Genomic DNA, 18,650 nt, shown 5'->3' with positions numbered 1-18,650 from the left:
ACATGTAGTACTTCTCCATCAGTTATGGAGAGGGGAGGGAGTTGGACTCAGGTGAGGACAAAGGTGAGTGATTGCTACAAGAACCCAAGTAAGAGACAATAGGAAGGCCCAACCAAGGTTGGGAGAGCAGCAATTAGTCCTTATCAACATGATAAACTGACACTAATCATATGAACTGAGGAGGTCACATGTCCCATCACTACAGTATGGGCTCTTTCCCCACCAAAAGCAACTGAAAAGGATCTGGAACCCACCAGATTGGGCCGTGACACCCGTTCTGTATGTTGTGTACAATCAGTGGGGGAGCCACATCGGTGCAGAGGTAATGATGGGCATCTGCTGTGAGCCGGAAGTAGCCATCTACCAGAGATACAAAGGACAAGGCCTCCTTGTGGGAAGAGAGCTTCAATTCCTGGGGAGAGAAAAGAAATTCCCATGGTTACTTACTATCATCTTAAGCAGCTGACTTTGTGGAGAGGTAAACAGTAAGAAGATATTTAGACCAAAATGAATCCATGGACCCCAAAGGGAAACTTTTTAGTTGGTAACTATACCACTTTACGGTTTCCTGGTGTGGTACTGTAGGATCAGTACTGGACTGCAAAGCACAAGGTCAGCAGTTCAAACCCACCAGCCATTCCTTGGAAATCCTATTCAGGGTTGCTATGAGTTGGAGCTGACTTGATGGCATTTAACAATCATATACCTCTTACTGTTCAACATACCTTCCCATCCATTATCTTATTATCAAGACTACTGAATGGAGGTGGCCAGGGCTACAGGAGGGAGACCACGGAGAAGAGGAAGCCAGTTCAGTGGAGAGAATATGAGTCGTATCCAGGTGCTGGCATGAAGCCATGAATGACGGAGCCAGCATTGTCCCTATATTCCAGATAAGGAAACAGACACTTCATCTCATGGTAGAGCTGGTCTAAAGGTCAAACCCCTGGATATTAACACAGAGTGGTCCCAGATACACAACAAGAAAACTAGAATAAGTCTAAGTTCCTCTGAGGGTTAGGAGGAGGCATGGGGTCTGGCTGAGAATGGGAAGAGACAAAGGCAAAAGTGGAGGGGAGAAGAGAGGAAATTTTCATAGGAGGAAGGAATTCAGAAAAACTCTTTGTGGTAAACCCAGGTTGGGTTTTTTTGTCTTGATGATATAACCATGAGCAGAGACCACCCATTTGAGAGGAGCTAAGGGGACGCTGTAAGTTAATGCACTGGACTGCAAAGTTGGTTTGAAACATAAGGTCAGAGGTTTAAGCGCACCAGCTGCTTCTCAGAAACTCTATATGGGGTCACTATAGGTTGTAACCGACTCGATTTCACTTAAGAACAACAACAATGGGGCACTACGTGATAATGCACTGGAGTACAAGGTAGGTTTGAACTGCAAGGTTGGTGGTTTAAACCTACCAGCAGCTCCTCTGAAACCCTATACAGGGTCACTGAGTCAGAACTGACTCAACAGCACTTAACAACAACAACAACAACACGGGGCCAACCAGGAGCATTTTCTCGTAATGAAACACGTGTAATTAATTTTATCATTAAAAAATGGTGAAAACAAAGTGAAAGGAGAAACAGAAAACCCAGACAGATATCAATGAAGAGATAAAATATAAAAATCAGAAGAAAATAATAATCAAGTGCTGTTTATCCAACATGTTATCTCACTGAATCCTCATAAGAACCTTAGCTGTATAATGTTGATTGAACATCAAACAGGGAATCAGAGATTTCTCAAGACATGGTGAAACTTGTCTAGGGGCACAGAGTGAGCTCTGACTCACAGAAATAGTCAAAAGTACCTGAGTCTCAGAGAAGGGCAAACTGATACTAGAGACTGTAACTTTTCATAACACAAAAGAAAGACAAAATGAGAGGGTGGTGAGTGAGACACACACACACACACACACACAGACTAAAGGACCAGTGAATGGAAAAGATGGTGGGTATCAGAAAGGAGGTACACCAGACAAGGGGAGCCTCGAGATAGCTAGCTGTGATGCCAAAGGGAGCAGATATGGTGTTAGTAGCCAAAAGACATCAGGGTGTCAGGAAAGAGACTCTTTGTTAAGTATGCTTCCTGTCAGGTGTGACATCTGTGGATGCAGGAACAGCATCCACCCGCAGCTATTCCCACAGAGCGAATTCAATCTGGTCTGGGATTAGAAGCAGGGCTGGCTGGAGCAGCCCCTCAATCAGCTGTGTGACAAGCAAGACTACAGAGTTATTTCACTTCCTTGCAAGCAGAAGTCTAAATGGAAATGGGAGGTGTCAACAAGATGTCCTGAGAATAGAATATTAAGAAAGACCAGCAGACAGAGTTATGTCTAATCAAAAAGCATGGAAATCTACATCTGGGAAGGGAAGGGGAAAGGAGATACTGGAGCGTCAGTATGGTATAGCTGTTAGCCCACAGGCTCTGGAGACAGTCTTTGTGGGTTCAAATGTCACCAGTTTCACTTGCTGTTAGTTAAAGCATATAAAATCATTGTTGTTGTTTTTTTTTATAAAATATTGTCAATTTTTTGTGATTTAATCTAAGAGCTGTGTGATCTTGAGCAACTTACTTAACCTCCTCGTGCTTCAGTTTCCTCTTCTTTAAAACGGGGAAAAAAATAAACCCACCTGGTTGTACAAGACCTTTTTAGAGTATTGAAGGGCAAAGATGTCAGCTTGAGGACTAAGGTGCGCCTGACTCAAGCCATGGTATTTTCAATAACCTCATATGCATGTGAAAGCTGGACAGTGAATAAGGAAGACTGTAGAAGAATTGATGTCTTTGAGTTATGGTGTTGGAGGAGAATATTAAAAGTACCATGGGCTGCCAAAAGAACCAACAGATCTGTGTTGGAAGAAGTGCAGCCAGAGTGCTCCTTGGAGGCCATACTTCGTATGTATGAGCCATATGCTCATACTTCGGGCATATTGTCAGGAAGGATCAGTCACTGGAGAGGGATGCCATGATTGATATTGTGGAGGGTCAGAGAAAGAGAGGAAGACTCCCAACAACATGGACTGGCTCAGTTGCAGCAGCAATGGGCTCAAATATCACAACAGGACGAGGCAGTGTTTCATTCTGTTGTACACAGGGTCGCTATGAGTCGGTACCAACTCAATGGCACCTAACAACAACAACAGCATTGATATGAAAATGAAGTCAATATTTTTAAAGTGCTTAGAACAACAAGCAGTGCCTGACACATAGTAGTAAGGGTTAGCAAAGTGTTGGAAATGAAAGATAAAGTAACAGGGAGATGACATATTTATTCCCTCCTGCTCCCCACACAGCACTGTGGCTATGCTGGTTCAGATGGCTAGGATAAGCACCAACTTACAGGCCGGGTACTGGGCTGCACTGTCAGCCAGGACAGGACAGGGCAGGGGCAGGCTCCCAGACCTACCAGATGGCTGCTGCTTCTCCAGCTCTCTGTGCCCTAAGGAGTTGGCCATGTTGAAGAGCCAGCCCATGGACATACCAGCCTCTTCCCTCACTAGAGTCCCTGGGGATGGTAACGCCTTAGAAACCAAAGCAACACAGTCAGCAGCACAAGCTGGAACCAGACAACACTGGATAAGTGCCTGCCACTTTCTTGCTGTGTGACCCTAGACAAGTTTCTACACCTCTCAGGAAGTCTCTGATTCCCTATTTGAAATACAGCCAGTGTTTTACATCTAAGGTTCTTGTGAGGATTAAATGAGATCATAAAGGCACAACATGTAACACATGACCTAATATCTATCTAGAACATGTTGGATAAAAAGCACTGACCATTTTCTTCCTCCTTTCAGTTTGCAACTTTCCACTAACATCTCTCTGGACATTTATATTTCTCCCTTCACTGTTTTTTAATGGTAAAATTATTGTTAAAAAAAAGGAGCCTTTGTGGCATGGTGTGTCAAGCATTGGGCTGCTGACTGCAAGGCTGAGAGTTCCAGCCCACCTGCTGCTTCACAGGAGGAAGATGAGGCTGTCTGTTCTTGTAAAGGTTAGTCTCAGAAACCCGAAGTTTCAGAAACTCTGTCCTAACAGGGTCATTATGATTTGGAATCAACTTGATGGAAGTGGATTTTGGGAGGTTTTATGGTAAAATAAAAAGGGGGGGGGGATAAATCAAAGTCACTCACAATCCCACCATAAATAAATGTTATCAAATAAGTGAATAAGTAAATACTGTTATTTGGTTATTTAGTTAGGAGCACCTGATAATGCACGAAAACCTTTTGTAATTCTGAACAAAACTAGAATCATCCTATACAATTTGATATTGCTTTTCCATTTATCTAAGCACTTTTCCAGATCATTATAAACAACAATTTGGTTATAATAAACTATATTCCTAGTCTAGTAGTATTAGAGTGCTTTGAGTTTCCACTCTAGTACTGCCACTAGGTTGCTATAAGTGCCGTTGAGTCTGTTCCAACATAGCAACCCTGTTTCGTTTCCGAGGAGTAGCTGGTGGGTTTGAACTGCTGGCCTTGTGATTTGCAGTCCAGTGCTTATCCTATAGTGCCACACCAGGACTTCGGAACTACTATACCTTTAGGTTATTTTCAGTGTTTTGATACTGGACTGAATCTAATTCATCAACCACTGCCTGCATCTCTCTCAGTTTCTGGAAACTAAATCCCTTCATTGCTGAATGGAGGCTAGAAATACTTTCAAGGCTCTTGATACAAGCCACCAAGGTAATGGCAAAAAGGCAGCTACCCTGGGTGGAAAAGGGTGACCATCTGTCCTCAAGTGCATCAGATTCTTTTCCAGCACTGAGTGTTATTATTTACATGTAGTGTTTGCAAGGCTTTGGGGTACAGATTGGTACTTCATCAGTGTTGACTGGCTCCACTTTGTGAGATGTCTCTCTCACCAGGCTGCTGTCTCCACTTGTTGGCCACAACTTCCCCTGACACAAACATGTTTACTTTGGCAGGCTTCCCACTTCCCCTGCCAAGCTGGCTTGCCTGTCTAGATTATGGCCTCAAGTGAGACCAAAAAAGGAAGCGAGACTAACACCCCTTCCTTTGTCCGAGGCTCACTGGGTGTGCCTACCACCCCCTGCAGGACTGTCACAGTGACCAGAGCCCACATAAGTGCAAAGGGGGGCTTCCCGCTGACCTGACCCCATGTGACCCACCCAGATCAGCAGACAGGCTTAGCAGGAAGCCTTGGGGAGAAAAGCTGCCATTCAGTTGGTTTTCTTTTTCCTCAAATCCACTAACTTCTCTAAGTCAAATACTGATGCTGAGATACCTTCAGGAAGGTAACACACCCTGAGGGAGATTCACATTTGCCAGACCAAAGAAAGGCATTAGGACAATTCAGTTCTACTCAAAATCGGATGTTGATAATGTCTCAGCATAGGGACTTTGGGGACTGTCTTAAATAAGACAACCATCAGATTTGGGGTGGGGGGAATGGTGGAGGGGGGATTTTAAGAAGAATGTACTGCTTTAACTGTCTTCCTCTCATCACCAAATCTAGGGCTAATTGCAAACTTACCATTTTTTTGTTGTCCTGCTTGTTAATGCTGACCAAAGACTCCTTTATGACAATGTGAGTGATTTCAGGAAAGTAAGAAAAATTGTTCCACTCTTCCCGGATTTTGTTTTTCTCCTCATCCTTCTTGTGTTTGTTTTCCAGTTTTTTCCGCTTCAATTTATTTTTTTCCTTTTCAACAGGAAGAACCTGGTAAGATGCATAAAGTGACAGGGATAAGTTGAGTTTCCCATTTTCTACAGGTAAAAAAGGTCAATCAATGACTGTGGTAAACCAATGAAGAGTCTAGGTCCAAGGCAGAGAAAGCCAGTGTGTATGGACGTCCAGAGGAGCTGGGGGCGACCTTAATGAGCACACTGAGTAAAGTTTTCACACAATCTATAACATGCATTTAGGAATTAACTCCTAAAGGGAAACAGCTGACCACTAGATAGGAATCATCCATAATCAGGCCTTCTCACTTGGTTCAACACAGATAAAGAATATGTTGTTCCCAAACATGACTGGACAGAACATGGGGTCTCTCCATTTAGAATCTATCAACAGTTGGGTTACTCAAGAAAAGATACGAATTCCGTGTTTGAACTAAAGAGTCTTATTTAACCACACAAGTTTTAATATTTTGTGTAGTACGAATCCTGGAGACTAGAGGTCTGCCTCTGTAGGAGCTTTCTGAGCCCCCAGTTTCCCACCCTGGAGATAACAGAGATCCTATCTCTTTATAAGGTTCTTTGAGGTTTAAATACTTATAACATAGGACTGGATACATAGAAAGCATTTAAATAGTAGATGTTATTTTAGCATGAGAACAAAACAAGAAGAGGAGAAAATGAATTGCATTTACTTTAACATTATTTAAAATAATAATAGGAGTCCTAGTATGGTGATGCAGGATAAACAATGGACCTCAAAGTTGGTTTGAACCATAAGGCAGGTGGTTCAAAACCAATAGTGGCTCCTCGGAAACCCTGTACAGGGTCACTAACAGTCAGAACCGACTCAATGGCACTTAATAAGAACAACAACAATAATTGTTGTTGTTAAGTGTTGTCAAGTCAGTTCTGATCCACAGCGACCCTGTATAGGGTTTCCAAAGAGCAACTGGTGAGCTTGAACTGCAAACCTTGCAGTTCAAACCGACTTTGCAGTATACCACATTAACCCACAGCTCCACACCAGAATAATAATCTACAGAGAGTCCTTGGTGTGGTGCTGCAGGATGATGCACTGGACTGCAAGGTCTGTTTGAACTGCAAGGTCAGCGGTTCAAGCTCCCCAGCCATTCCTTGGAAACCCTATACAGGGTTGATAGGAATTGGACCCTACTCCACAGCACTTTTTAACAATAACAATAATCTACACATCCATAATACACAGCTGATATAGGTAAAGTAACCTTCTCAAAGTAACCTTCTCAAGACTGTATAAATTGTTGTTGAATGCCGCTGAGTCAGATCTAACTCATAGTGACTCTGCATAGGGTTTCCAAGGAGTGCCAGGTGGGTTTGAAGCACTAACCTTATGGTTAGCAATCCAGTATTGATACTACAGCACCACACCAGGACTCCTTGTTGTTGTTGTTAAATGCCATCAAGTCGGTCTGGCCCACAGTGACTGTGTACAGGGCTTCCAAGGAGCAACTGGTGAGTCTGAACCACCGACCTTGCAGTCTAGTGCATTAACCCGCAGTGTCACACCAGGACTCTGCCAGGACCCCCTAGCTGAACTAAAATTGAAATCTATATAGTTTAAAACTGATACTCTTAAATGACTGTACTCTATTGCCTCATTCAACATAACATCTCAACAAAGAAACTCAATGAGGCAAAGTCAATTACCATAATTCATGGATCACTTATTGATCTGAAGATCAAAGAATATAGCCTTCAGTTTGGAGTACCAGTCAGTGGAAACTAAACAAAAATCCACACAACTGGACCAATAAATTACATCATAAATTGAAAAAAAAAAAAAAAAAGATTTAAATTTTCATGGATTTCATTTTACTTGAATCAACAAGCAATGTTCATGGAAGTAACAGTCAAGAATGCAAAAGACCTTCTGTAAAAGACTTCTTTAAAATGATACAGAGCAAAGAGATCAGTTTAAGGACAAAGGTGTGCTTGACCCAAGCCATGGTATTGTCAATGCATGTGACAACTGGACAATGAATAAAGCAGACCAGAGAAGAACTGATACATCTGAGTTATGGTGTTGGCGAAGAATACTGGAGGTACCATAGACTACCAGAAGAACAAACCAATCTGTGTTGGAAGAAGTACAGCCAGAGTGCTCCTCAGTAGCATAAGCATAACAATTGTGAAGATGGCACAGGACTGGGCAGTGTTTCCTTCTGTTGGCATGGGCTCACAATGAGTCAGAGTTGACTCGACAACACCTAACAACAATAACCAGTTCAATTTTGGGATATCATTTGTTACGTATGACTTTAGTCATCTTATTTCATTTTTCTATGACTCTCTGTACTTATCTGTAAACAGGGATAATAACAGTATTTTCCTCAAAGGGTTTTTCCTCCTGAGGAATAACTCAGTGAATGCATAGCTTAGCAAAATGACTGGCACGTGGTAAATTCTCAGTAAATGTCTGTTACAATTACGTATTACACCAGGGAAGGCTTCAAAAAGCTTGTGGAAAAATGGAATTAAAAGGTAAATGGAATTGTTCCACTAACTCTGGGAAGCCCCATCATGCATGCTGTTATTCTTACATTTCTCTATTTTCCAAGAGAGCTCAATAAGCATCTATTTAGGGCTTGTGGTAAATATCGTACTGGCAAAGTAAAAAACGAATGGCCCTTGGTCTCTAGCCTAAAGGGACTCAGTTTATGGGGGTGATGGAATTGAGAAATAGATCACTGTGAAGGAAACAATACATGATGTAACAAGGAGATTCTTTTCTGAAAAGCCCCCCGCAGTGACTTACATTTGGCTTCTGCCTCCACTGGATGCCCAGATTTCCAGTCACCATCACTTCATAGCAGACAGTGTTTACAGTGCCGTTTGAATGAAATCGGGTCATTTCATTTTCTGATGAAATCAGTAACACAGAAGTCTCAAATATCTCAGCACCGTAATGCTTTGTCAAGGTTTCTAAGGTAGCCAGGTATTTCACCTTCAGGTCGTGTGTGGACACGCTGCTGTCACAAATGGTCTTGTTGTTAAATTCCTTTAGAAAATCCTTGAAAACATTATTTATTCGCAGCCTGGTGAGGAGATTCCTCTGTTTGATGGACTTATTCAATGTTTCTGGGATATACCGCTTATAGCTGAAAGAAAGGAAGAAAACATACCTGTGTTTCGAGTATAGGTTGATAGAGAACAGTTTAGAAATACACCTGTATCCATAAATCTTCCTCACATCTGGTGTGACGTGGAAAAGGAAAACCCCCTTCCAGAGGATGATAGATGGAATAGGTACTGAGAATGATAATCATAAGGCACAGAGTGGTCAACAGACTGAGGAGACCACTGTGCAAATCCCAGATTTCACTACATGGGATTCCTGCAGTTATCATCACATTTTCTAGAATACAGTTGCAGGGAGAAAAACTGACTTATCGGTATTTCTGCTTGCTGTTTTCCCTGTTCCTGTGCTTTAGTGCTTACATATGTTATTATTAAGTGCCATCCAGTCAGTACCATCACATAGCGACCCTGTATAGGGTTTCTGAGGAGTAGCTAGTCAGTTTGAACCACTGACCTTGTGGTTCAAACTGACTGTGCCATTTAGTGCCTATTCTACAGTGCCAACCCAGGACTCCAGTGCTTATAGCTATACACTATTAGTAAGATTCAGCATCAGTTAGTAAACGGGGTGAGAGGTGTCAAAAGTGGTTATCTCTGGGTGGGATCACAGATACTTTGATCTATTTTGTTTTATGCTTTTTCTGTAAAGGTCACATATTGTTTTCATAAGAAACGGGGAACACAAACAAAACCTAATGATATATAAAAGACATAATATTTCCCCTGTGAATGTATTAAAGTAAAGTGAGAGATGCTAATCTACGACACAAAGATCCTCAACAAACTATAATACAATGCCAGAAGAGGAGCCAGTTTTAAGAAAAGCATAAATAGCCATGAAAGAAAAAACAAGTCCTTTGGGGATGGGACAAAAATACAGGGAGACCCTCCTGTATGCTCCTTCCAGGCCTAAGACAGCTCTTGGCACAGGCCACACGGCTCTGCTTGCTTTATGGAGGGTTTCAAACAGTAGGAAATAGTCACATTTGAGATTTATCCCCAACAAAGCCCACAGTTTTTCCTTCAGATTAATACAAAGTGGCAGAGGGGAAGATTAGAGGAGAGCAGTCATTTTGTATTTCAGCCTCATAAGGAAAAAAGAGAGCCAAGAGGAAAGGCCAGAGAATAAGAGACCACAGTGGTGAGTATGTAACTTCTCAGCCCTTGCCTTACTAAGCTCTGTGATCTGCTCCAGATCTGATCAAGAGCAATAGATACATGAAGTAATATTATGAGAGATGTGCACCATGGATCACACATGACACAACATACATAATTTCCTCTGTCTTCATTTATGGCATCAATAAGGGGAAGCACTATTAGATTTCAAAGACAGGCAGAAATTATACAGATTGAAAGTCCTTTACAAGGATTTGATCTCAGATGAACTTTTTCAAGTATATATAATTTTCTTAAGTTAACAGTTGATCATCCCTGACATCCGAGTTACCAGTCATCTAGTAATACAGTCATGGCGTTCCAGCTGGGGATGGTAGTGGCTGACCGGAGAGACAGACTGAGATTCTTTAAACATGTCAAAGAAAAAAGTGCACTGATAGGCAGCAATGCCCACCTTGGGTAAGGTAGGGAGGGGAAGAACATGTGTACCACTAATTTGAGATCCCCAGCACAAAACGTCCTCACTTGTATAAGTTCCTGAGGTTATCAGCCAACATTCAAAATTAGAAGAAAATTATAATTGTGCTACCATTTATAAATATTCTAAATAAGATTTGGATTTTGCAGAAAAGCAGGGGTCAGCCAAAAGATGCCAGAGGCTAAATAAAACAGAAAACATCCAGAATCAGTTCTGTAGCCAAAATCCAATCAGATTTACCTGATATCCTTGGGAAGTTCTGGCAACTGCATCTTCTTCATCATGGCGTAGTGCGAGATGGCGAGGACGGCCATTCCCAGACACTCATTCTCAATATCATGTCCATCCTGCTCTGTCTTAGGGTCTCGGATGGGAGCCAAGCATTTGACCAAGTCATACTGTCCCTGTGGGGCAAAGGCACAAAGAAATGAACCAACATGCATGTTTCAAAAGCCACCCATGTTTCTGCCCTTGACAGGAAGGCAGTGCAGCAATGAGGTTAATCAGATTGACAGTTCTTTTGGTGCCAAACTTCTTTTAAAGCTGGGCACTAAGGAACTCAGGAAATGTTCTAGTCACATTAATTAATTCAATGAATGATTACTGAGCACTGTACTGGGCGTTGATAACCAGAGCAAATACACAAAATCCCTTTGTGGGTTCACTGTACAACTGATAACTTAAATAGAAAAAGTAGTGTGTATTAGGCCAGGACCTGAACCAGGAAAGAAGGTGACATGGGGCTGTGGTTTGATCATTCATTAATTCCACAAACACTTCCTGAGTTGTCCTGGTCTGGGAACTGGATATATAAAGTGGACAAGGCACCCCTCTAACACACACACGTGCTGACGTAGATTTATAGAGAAGGAAAGCAAACCACATTCTATGGTACACATACAAATTTTTTCAATACCTGTGGTTCAAATTTCCAATAATGAAATGTTATCATCAAAATATACCCCCTCATGACGGAGACGCACAGCATTCCAAGAACTAACAGGAACATAAAATCAAAAAGTAAAAGACGACTAAAAAGCAGTGTCCATCACTTACATTGTACAGAGTAACAATGATAAGACAAAACATAGGCTCCCATTTAATAAACCCTAAATTACTAATTAAAAAGTTGGTAGTTCATCTCCACTCAGAGGTGCCTTGGCAATCAATCCTTAAAACCCTTTAGACACTGTACACAAGTGTTGCCGTAAGCTGGCATTGACTCAAGGGCAACCAACAAGAACCACCTCAGTGCTAGACATTGTGCCAGGCTCCTTCTCATTCAATTCTTATAAAAGGAGTGGGTACTGACATTATCTTCCTCAACAAACAAATCAGGAATATGAGGCCCTCAAAGGTGAAGCAATAACTCCACTCATTCAGTTGGTAATTGTTGACTTCCAATTACTGACCAGATTTATTTTAGATGCTAGGGATACAGCAGTAAAACAATTTGATTTCAAGGACAAAGAAAAGAATATATCAATTGTTTTAGATAGTTATGAAAAAGTAGAGTAAAAGAACAGAGTACGATGGAGGCTTCGTGAGTGGTGGAACCTAGAGTCAAACCTCAATCTACCAGACTCCAAAGCTACTGTTCTTAAACACACTACTACATGTGACTATATATGACTACAGTCACACTCACTCTTTGTTGACCAACTTAAAGTTGACAGAAGTGACATCATGAACTTTCTTTAGCTTGTAACAAGGTAGCCATGAAGTCTGGAATAGGTGTTTGTATAAACATGTGAGATGCCTGGGTGATGCAAATGGTTAACATACATCTGGAGACTCGAGCCCACTCAAAGGTTTCTTGGAAGGCTTGGACATCTCCTTCCAAATAGTCAGGGACTGGAACCTTGTGGAGCTCCGTTTTACTTTGGTACCCCATGGGGTCACCATGAGTTGAAACTGGCTCAATGGCAACTGTTTTTGTTTGTTTGTTTTAAGATCCACATGTCAATTCACTTTCTCTAGAAAGGCTATGGTTCTTGGATAGAGAGGTCTGACTATGGTAGCTCCCTTCTTTCTATGACTTATTTCTCTCAGATAAGAAAAGGTCACTGACCATTTCCACAAACTAATGAGAACCAATGACAATGATCTATGTCAGCAAGGTCAATGTGTGAAGAACAGAATAAAATCTGACACTTGAGTTGGTGGTGATTTCCTGTTAACCATCGCTATACAATTACCACCAGTAACTCATTCTCAGACCTCTGGAAAGGTCAGATTCTAATGAGCTTAGTCCTTAAAGTACAGTGTAGCTCTTCCTTTATACTGCTGGCCTCTAAAAAGATAAGAGAAGAAGCTTCAGATATTGAACATGAATCCAAAAAGATTCATCTGAAAATGTTCATTTTTTTAAACATATTATTTGCCCATGGTCTGAACCCATGAATACTGCCAGTGGAAAAAAAAACACCTGGCAGTCTGCTTCCATAAACAGGACAACCAAGGAAACCCTATCAGGCAATTGACTCGACGGCACACAACAACAACATGTCTTGTCTCTAATGTCAGTTCTAAGTCTGTATGCATAGGAATAATCTGCGATCAGTTAGTAAAGCTCTAAAACAGGAAATAACTCTCACACAACAATCTAATGTCTAAGGTTTATTAAGGAAATAATAGAACACACAAAAATGTATGTATAATGCTGTTCACAACAGCCTTAACAGTGATAACATAAAAGGGAAAAATTGAGAAAACCCTAAAATGTCCAGAAAGAAAAGTTAAATAATGGCCTTTTCACTGGACTCCAGTCTCATTATTTAGTTGCCTACCTGAAATCTCTACTTATATATTTCTCAGACATCCCAAAACAGAACTCCTAATATCTATTCCTTTCTCAATCTAATCCTCCCAGTCTTTCATTATCTATGCAACATTTCCCAAAACAGAAACCTAGAAATCATCTTTGATTCCTCAAATTCCCTCACCTTCCACATTCAACTCATTAGCATGTCAATTCTAGCTCCAAAATTCATTGTGAATTCTTCCATTCTTCTCCTAACTACACTAATCCAAGCCAGCATTTTCTCTCACCTGGACCACTGCAGAAACATCTTAGCTGGTCTACCTAGCATGTACTCTAGGCTCTAGATCAATCCACTTCCTACATACCAACAAGCGTCACCACCTTAAAACAAAATCAGACCCTCCAGATGGCTCTCCAGTGAACTGAAAATGAAGACTTAACCCCTGATTACCACCAGCTTGCACAAGACTGGACAGGAGCTGTTAGCACTCTGCCCCAACAGCCTCACTACTCACCATCCCTCTGTGGTTCTCCAGTAACTCCGGCTCTTGCTTGCCTCAACACCAGTGGTGATCAACAAGGGGCTTTCCTGGCCCCACCCCACCCCAACAAGGGTCACTAGCAACAACTACTGACATTTTGGTTGTCACAATTTTCAGGAGGTGGTAATGGTGCTACTATATATCTACAATGCACAGGACAGCACCCTACAACACAGAATTATTTGGGCCAAAATGTCAACCAACGAGGGCTCTGGTGGTATTTGAAATACCAGTGGCATATCTTCCACCATCACAGCAACACACAGGCTACCACAAAGTAAGACACACTGACAGATGAGTGGTGGACTACAAAATATACCTATTACCTGGTAAAATCAGGAAGCGTGGAAGCAAAAATGTCATCTCCGAGTAATGAAATTTCAAGTGACTCTGACTTCTCTTTTGGCTTTTTTCTAGTGTCCCATCTTCCTACCCACTTACCACTGTGACTCAAGAGTGGTCCCTCCTTCCTCCCAAATGTTTCTCTGACTGCTGAACAGTGGCTTCATTAGTCCCCTTGAGCTAGAACACCCCTAGTTCATCCCTCTGCTCTCTGCACAGAAGATTCTACAGGAGGTAGGAGTGTGTGTGTGTTGGGTGGGGTGGGGGGGTGTTAGGGTCTGTAGGGAGAGAGAGAGTAGGGAAGAAAGAAAGCCCGAAAACCTACAAGTGGTATAACCAGCCTCTTGGACCATAAAATGCTGCCTTGGGCAAGTCCAGATGTCGCAAGAACGTCCCACAGAGAAGGCAGTAAAGCACCCTAGCACCTGTCAAATTCAGCTGCAGCAGGGAGACACCAGGAGTCTGAACCCTACAGTGCCCAACCCACCCCACAGAGTCTAGGTTCTCCTGGGCCCAAGCTTCTTACCTGAGCAAACAGATACTCTAGCGAGCTGGCATCAAGGAGAGGGGTTGCATCTGGGACTCTTTTTTTCTCGTAGCCATTTTTCTGCTTCTTTGGAGAATGTCTCCACACTGACTGCTCATTGTCGTTGGTCCCATGCCAGTTGGTGAAATAGAACCTGGAGAACAGAAAGTACACTTCAATTGTGGGAAGAGGGCCTTGGATTGTGTGGGTGAGGTGCCCTGGTTGTACCTTAAGTGACCAGTGCCAGAGGCTAAGCTTCCCTGAGAAACTACAGGCATTTCTTCTTCTAATCTCCCTAAACTCTGGTTTTCAGTAATTGGTCTGTCAGAAACTGAAAAACAAACAAAACAAGACAAACCTTTATCTGTGCAGCACAACATTGTTTATAAGACCCTTGTCTTGTCATTCTTACAAACACTGTGTGGAGGTTTCCCATCAGCACCTCTTCTATGTCTCAGGAAGATAAAGTGATTTCCTGAAGACACTAAAGATGGTGTAGTGCTTAGCTCCCGGCCTCTCTGACCTTCCACTACACCTTTCTAAAAAGGCCTATTGAGCAGACTGAGATGCTGGCCCAGCAACTCCCATTCCCCTGGATTCAGAAGTGCAGTTACTACCACTCTGCCTCGAATCCAAGACGCACTTTGTTCCCATTTTAACATTTACCAAATCTCATTTCTGCATACAATCAAGATAGTACAGTTAGTAGGGCAGTATGTAGCATAGTGGTTACAAATCAGGCTGCGAACCGCAAGGTCAGCAGTTTGAAACTACTAGCTGCTACGCAGGAGAAAGATGAGGCTTTCTGCTCCAGTAAAGATTTACAGCCTCAGAAAACCTGCTCAGGGTCGCTATGGGTCAGAACAGACTCGATGGCACTTAACAACAACAACACTTTGCTGTTATTAAATTGATGATCTAGTTGACAAACAACAGTATCTTAACTTAATGAACACTACTACAAACATCAGCTGTAGCTGAATTAAAATAAGAAACAGTTTGCATGCATTATGCCATTTAATCATCACAGCAAGCTATGAGAGAGGTTGCACTGTTCCCGTTCTACAGATGAAGGAAACTAAAGGTCCTCCTGGCTTGGTTTCCCAAGACATCAAGCCTGCCCTCTTAGTACTATGTTTCTCTGCCACCTGTAAGAGAAAGTCTAACACAGTGAGTTCTGGAAAGTGAGAATTACTGAGTCAAGTTGGGCTGGGCCATCTTGGTTACAGAGTCAAGCTGGTGCCTGGGTGCCTATGCATCTCTCCCTTGACCTGCCTGTGTGCTGCAACAACAACAACAACACGTCATGGAGAATCAGCAAATAAAATTCTCCCACTGAAAACAGCTGCTATTAAAATTCAGCTATCCATCCTTAAGCTCCATTTGCAGAGCCTAGGGAATACCAGGGTCCGGGGATGCAATGGGACGTTTTTCTGGGCTGCTCTTTGAGCACTGTGTGGAACCAGCCTTGGTTTAGAAGTCTTTTGATATAATATTCTGAGAGGAAATGGATGAGAGAAACAGACAATGTGTAGCTTCTACACTATAAAAGTCCACTCATAGCAACCCTAGGACAGAGTAGAAATGCACTTTAGGGTTTCCAAGGCTGGAAATTCTATGGAGCAGGCAGCCTCATCTTTCTCCTGCAGAGCAGCTGATTGAATTGAAATCCCCAATCTTGCTGTCAGAAGCCCAGCACTTAACCCACTTTGTCACCAGGCCTCTTTTACTCTTGTTGTTGTTGTTAAGTGCCGTCAAGTCAGTTCCAACTCATAGCAACCCTATATAGGGTTTCCAAGGAGAGGCTGGTGAGTTTGAACTGCTGACCCTGAGGTCCAGCACATTATCCTGCAGTGCCACACCAAGACTCCCAACTCATAGAGACCCTGTATGAGATTTCCAAGGGGCAGCTGGTGGGTTTGAACCGCTGACCATGTGGTTCTCAGTCCAGTGCTGATTCTGTAATTGTCCAAGACAATTGTTAGAAAGTGTCTCTATTTAATAAGATGTCAAACAAAACAAAATTATCAGTGACTACTAAAAGCAATACCTTCCTGTTTGCTAACAATACAAAACAAGGAAGTACAATCCAGACAGATTCTAAACTCTTTTTTATTTAATCCTGGACGTGTTCCTCAAACTTGGGACACACACAAATTCCAGACATGATAATGTGCTAATGGGAGAAAAAAAATTACATAAATGTAATGTGATAGCTATTTTGATTCTTTTCAGAATGATGTGGAGGAATAATTCAGGCATGCAGGCAGGCAGGAGAGAGAGAAACATACAGACCTATCAACCAGAGATATACCTTGCAAGACTTTGAGAATATTAATTATATTATGTATTCTAAGTTTATGTAAAAATATTATACAGAATTCATTCTCTTTAGGTTTCTATGTTGTTGTTGCTGTGTGCCATCAAGTGGGTTTCAACTCATAGCAGTTCCCTATATGGTTTCCAAGGAGCAGCTAGTGGGTGGCTTTGGACCAGCAACCTTGTGGTTAGCAATCCAGTGCTTATCCTACAGCACTATACCATGAATAGTGAAATTCATTAAGATGGAAAAAAAAACAACAAACAAAAAGATTTTTCTAGGACTAAAAAACAAGCTTGTCTTATATTAAGATATATGAAGTCCCAGTATGGTGCTGTAGGATAAGCAATGACAATAGTTCAAACCCCAACTGCTCATTAGAAACATCATACAGGGCTGCTATAAATCGGAACCTCATTGACATCACTTAGCAACAGTAACAATATAAGATATATTAAAAACCAGTAATTATAAAGGCCATTATCTAAACACAGAAAACCACAATAAAAATAGAAGAATTTATTTCCCAAAATAGAGTCGAATTCCACTGAAATAGTCACTAACATTATCTTTTCATGTTATACCTTCTTTAGTGGTAAGATCATGAGGTTTCAAATTTTCTGAAGTTTGTTGTAATGCAAATGTTTCAGCTTAGGGTGGTATCATTTTTTTTCCAAGTTCAAAAAGCTTGTGGTAAGAAAGCAATATCCTGTTGAAACACACTGGCAGGTACAGAGTCAAGGTGACAAAATGAAGCAGCTGTGCACTTCTGGGGAGCCAGCATGGACAGCTTTTAAGAGTAAGGTATGCATACAACCAACAAAGTCTTGTGTTTGCTTTTTCTACCATAAAAATGCAAGAGTTGAATTAGGTAAACTCAGGTCTCTTCCAAGCCCCAAATTTTACAATTTTAGATTCCAAGCCAAGTAAAGAAACCTTGAGGGAAAAAGCTAGAACTTAACTACTGCAGCTGCAAATACACGTTTCCATGCTGGATCACACAGTCATCCTCCAGGCCATTGAAAGCAAGATCACACATTGAAAAACAAATCCAAATATAGTCAGAAGGCTCTACTGGGTGGAGTGAAAGTTTTAATGAAGTCTGATGAAATCTCCCATGGCACACACCTAGTCGTCGTCTCCCACCCCCCACCCCCCACCCCTTTAGGCGAGACCTTGAGTAAATACAGAAAGAAAAGGTCAGCCCTAGGAATGATTAGTAAATCGGGTCCCACTGAGACTGAGAAAGCCATCCCAGTCATTCAGGAATGGTGTCTACTCATTTCCTGAAGGAATAAGAGGTAAGATACGATGTAGAGCCTATGGGATTTCCAAGGGTTCTTCAACAAGCCTGTGTATTCCATTAGCATCTGAGCTTATCTACTGACTTAATCACATTTGCAAACATTAAGACTCTTTTCAGAAAAGTGCCCTTTCTACTTATAAACTCCTTTGCTAGACACATGTCAACTTGTCCTTAACTAGGATCTAACAAACATAATTTCACTTCTAGCTACTGAACAAATATATCTGCAAACTCAAGAGACTACAACAATAATTTACTGTCTGTACTATAAGGAAACATTTAGAATGTCTCTTGTAGTCTTAGTCTTTGTAACTCCCACCAACCAATTCTTTTCCTGATGGGTCTGTGTGAGAGAAGGTGGGAGAAGATACTGACAGGATGTGGTGATTCACCTGTGGATTAGTGGAGTTAAATGTAATTGCAAAAACTTGAAACTCTAGCATGGCTATAAAATGAGCCATCTCAGAAGCAGGAATGG

General features: G+C 41.8%; 1 protein-coding gene across 1 annotated transcript in view; it reads right to left on the bottom strand.

Annotated features, from left to right (window-relative positions):
* Positions 1-18,650, bottom strand: part of JAK1 (Janus kinase 1) — a 65,503-nt gene that overhangs the window by 36,296 nt on the left and 10,557 nt on the right. The window contains exons 4-8 of the mRNA XM_006862458.1: positions 14,547-14,700; positions 10,613-10,776; positions 8,453-8,795; positions 5,510-5,695; positions 255-412 (exon numbers count right to left, since the gene is read on the bottom strand). Coding sequence (XP_006862520.1) covers positions 255-412; positions 5,510-5,695; positions 8,453-8,795; positions 10,613-10,776; positions 14,547-14,700 — 1,005 coding nt within the window. The remainder of the gene's footprint in view (positions 1-254; positions 413-5,509; positions 5,696-8,452; positions 8,796-10,612; positions 10,777-14,546; positions 14,701-18,650) is intronic.

This window comes from Chrysochloris asiatica, unplaced genomic scaffold (genome assembly GCF_000296735.1).
Source record: "Chrysochloris asiatica unplaced genomic scaffold, ChrAsi1.0 scaffold00048, whole genome shotgun sequence".
Taxonomy (NCBI): domain Eukaryota; kingdom Metazoa; phylum Chordata; class Mammalia; order Afrosoricida; family Chrysochloridae; genus Chrysochloris; species Chrysochloris asiatica.
This window is presented reverse-complemented; position numbering and strand designations above follow the sequence as displayed.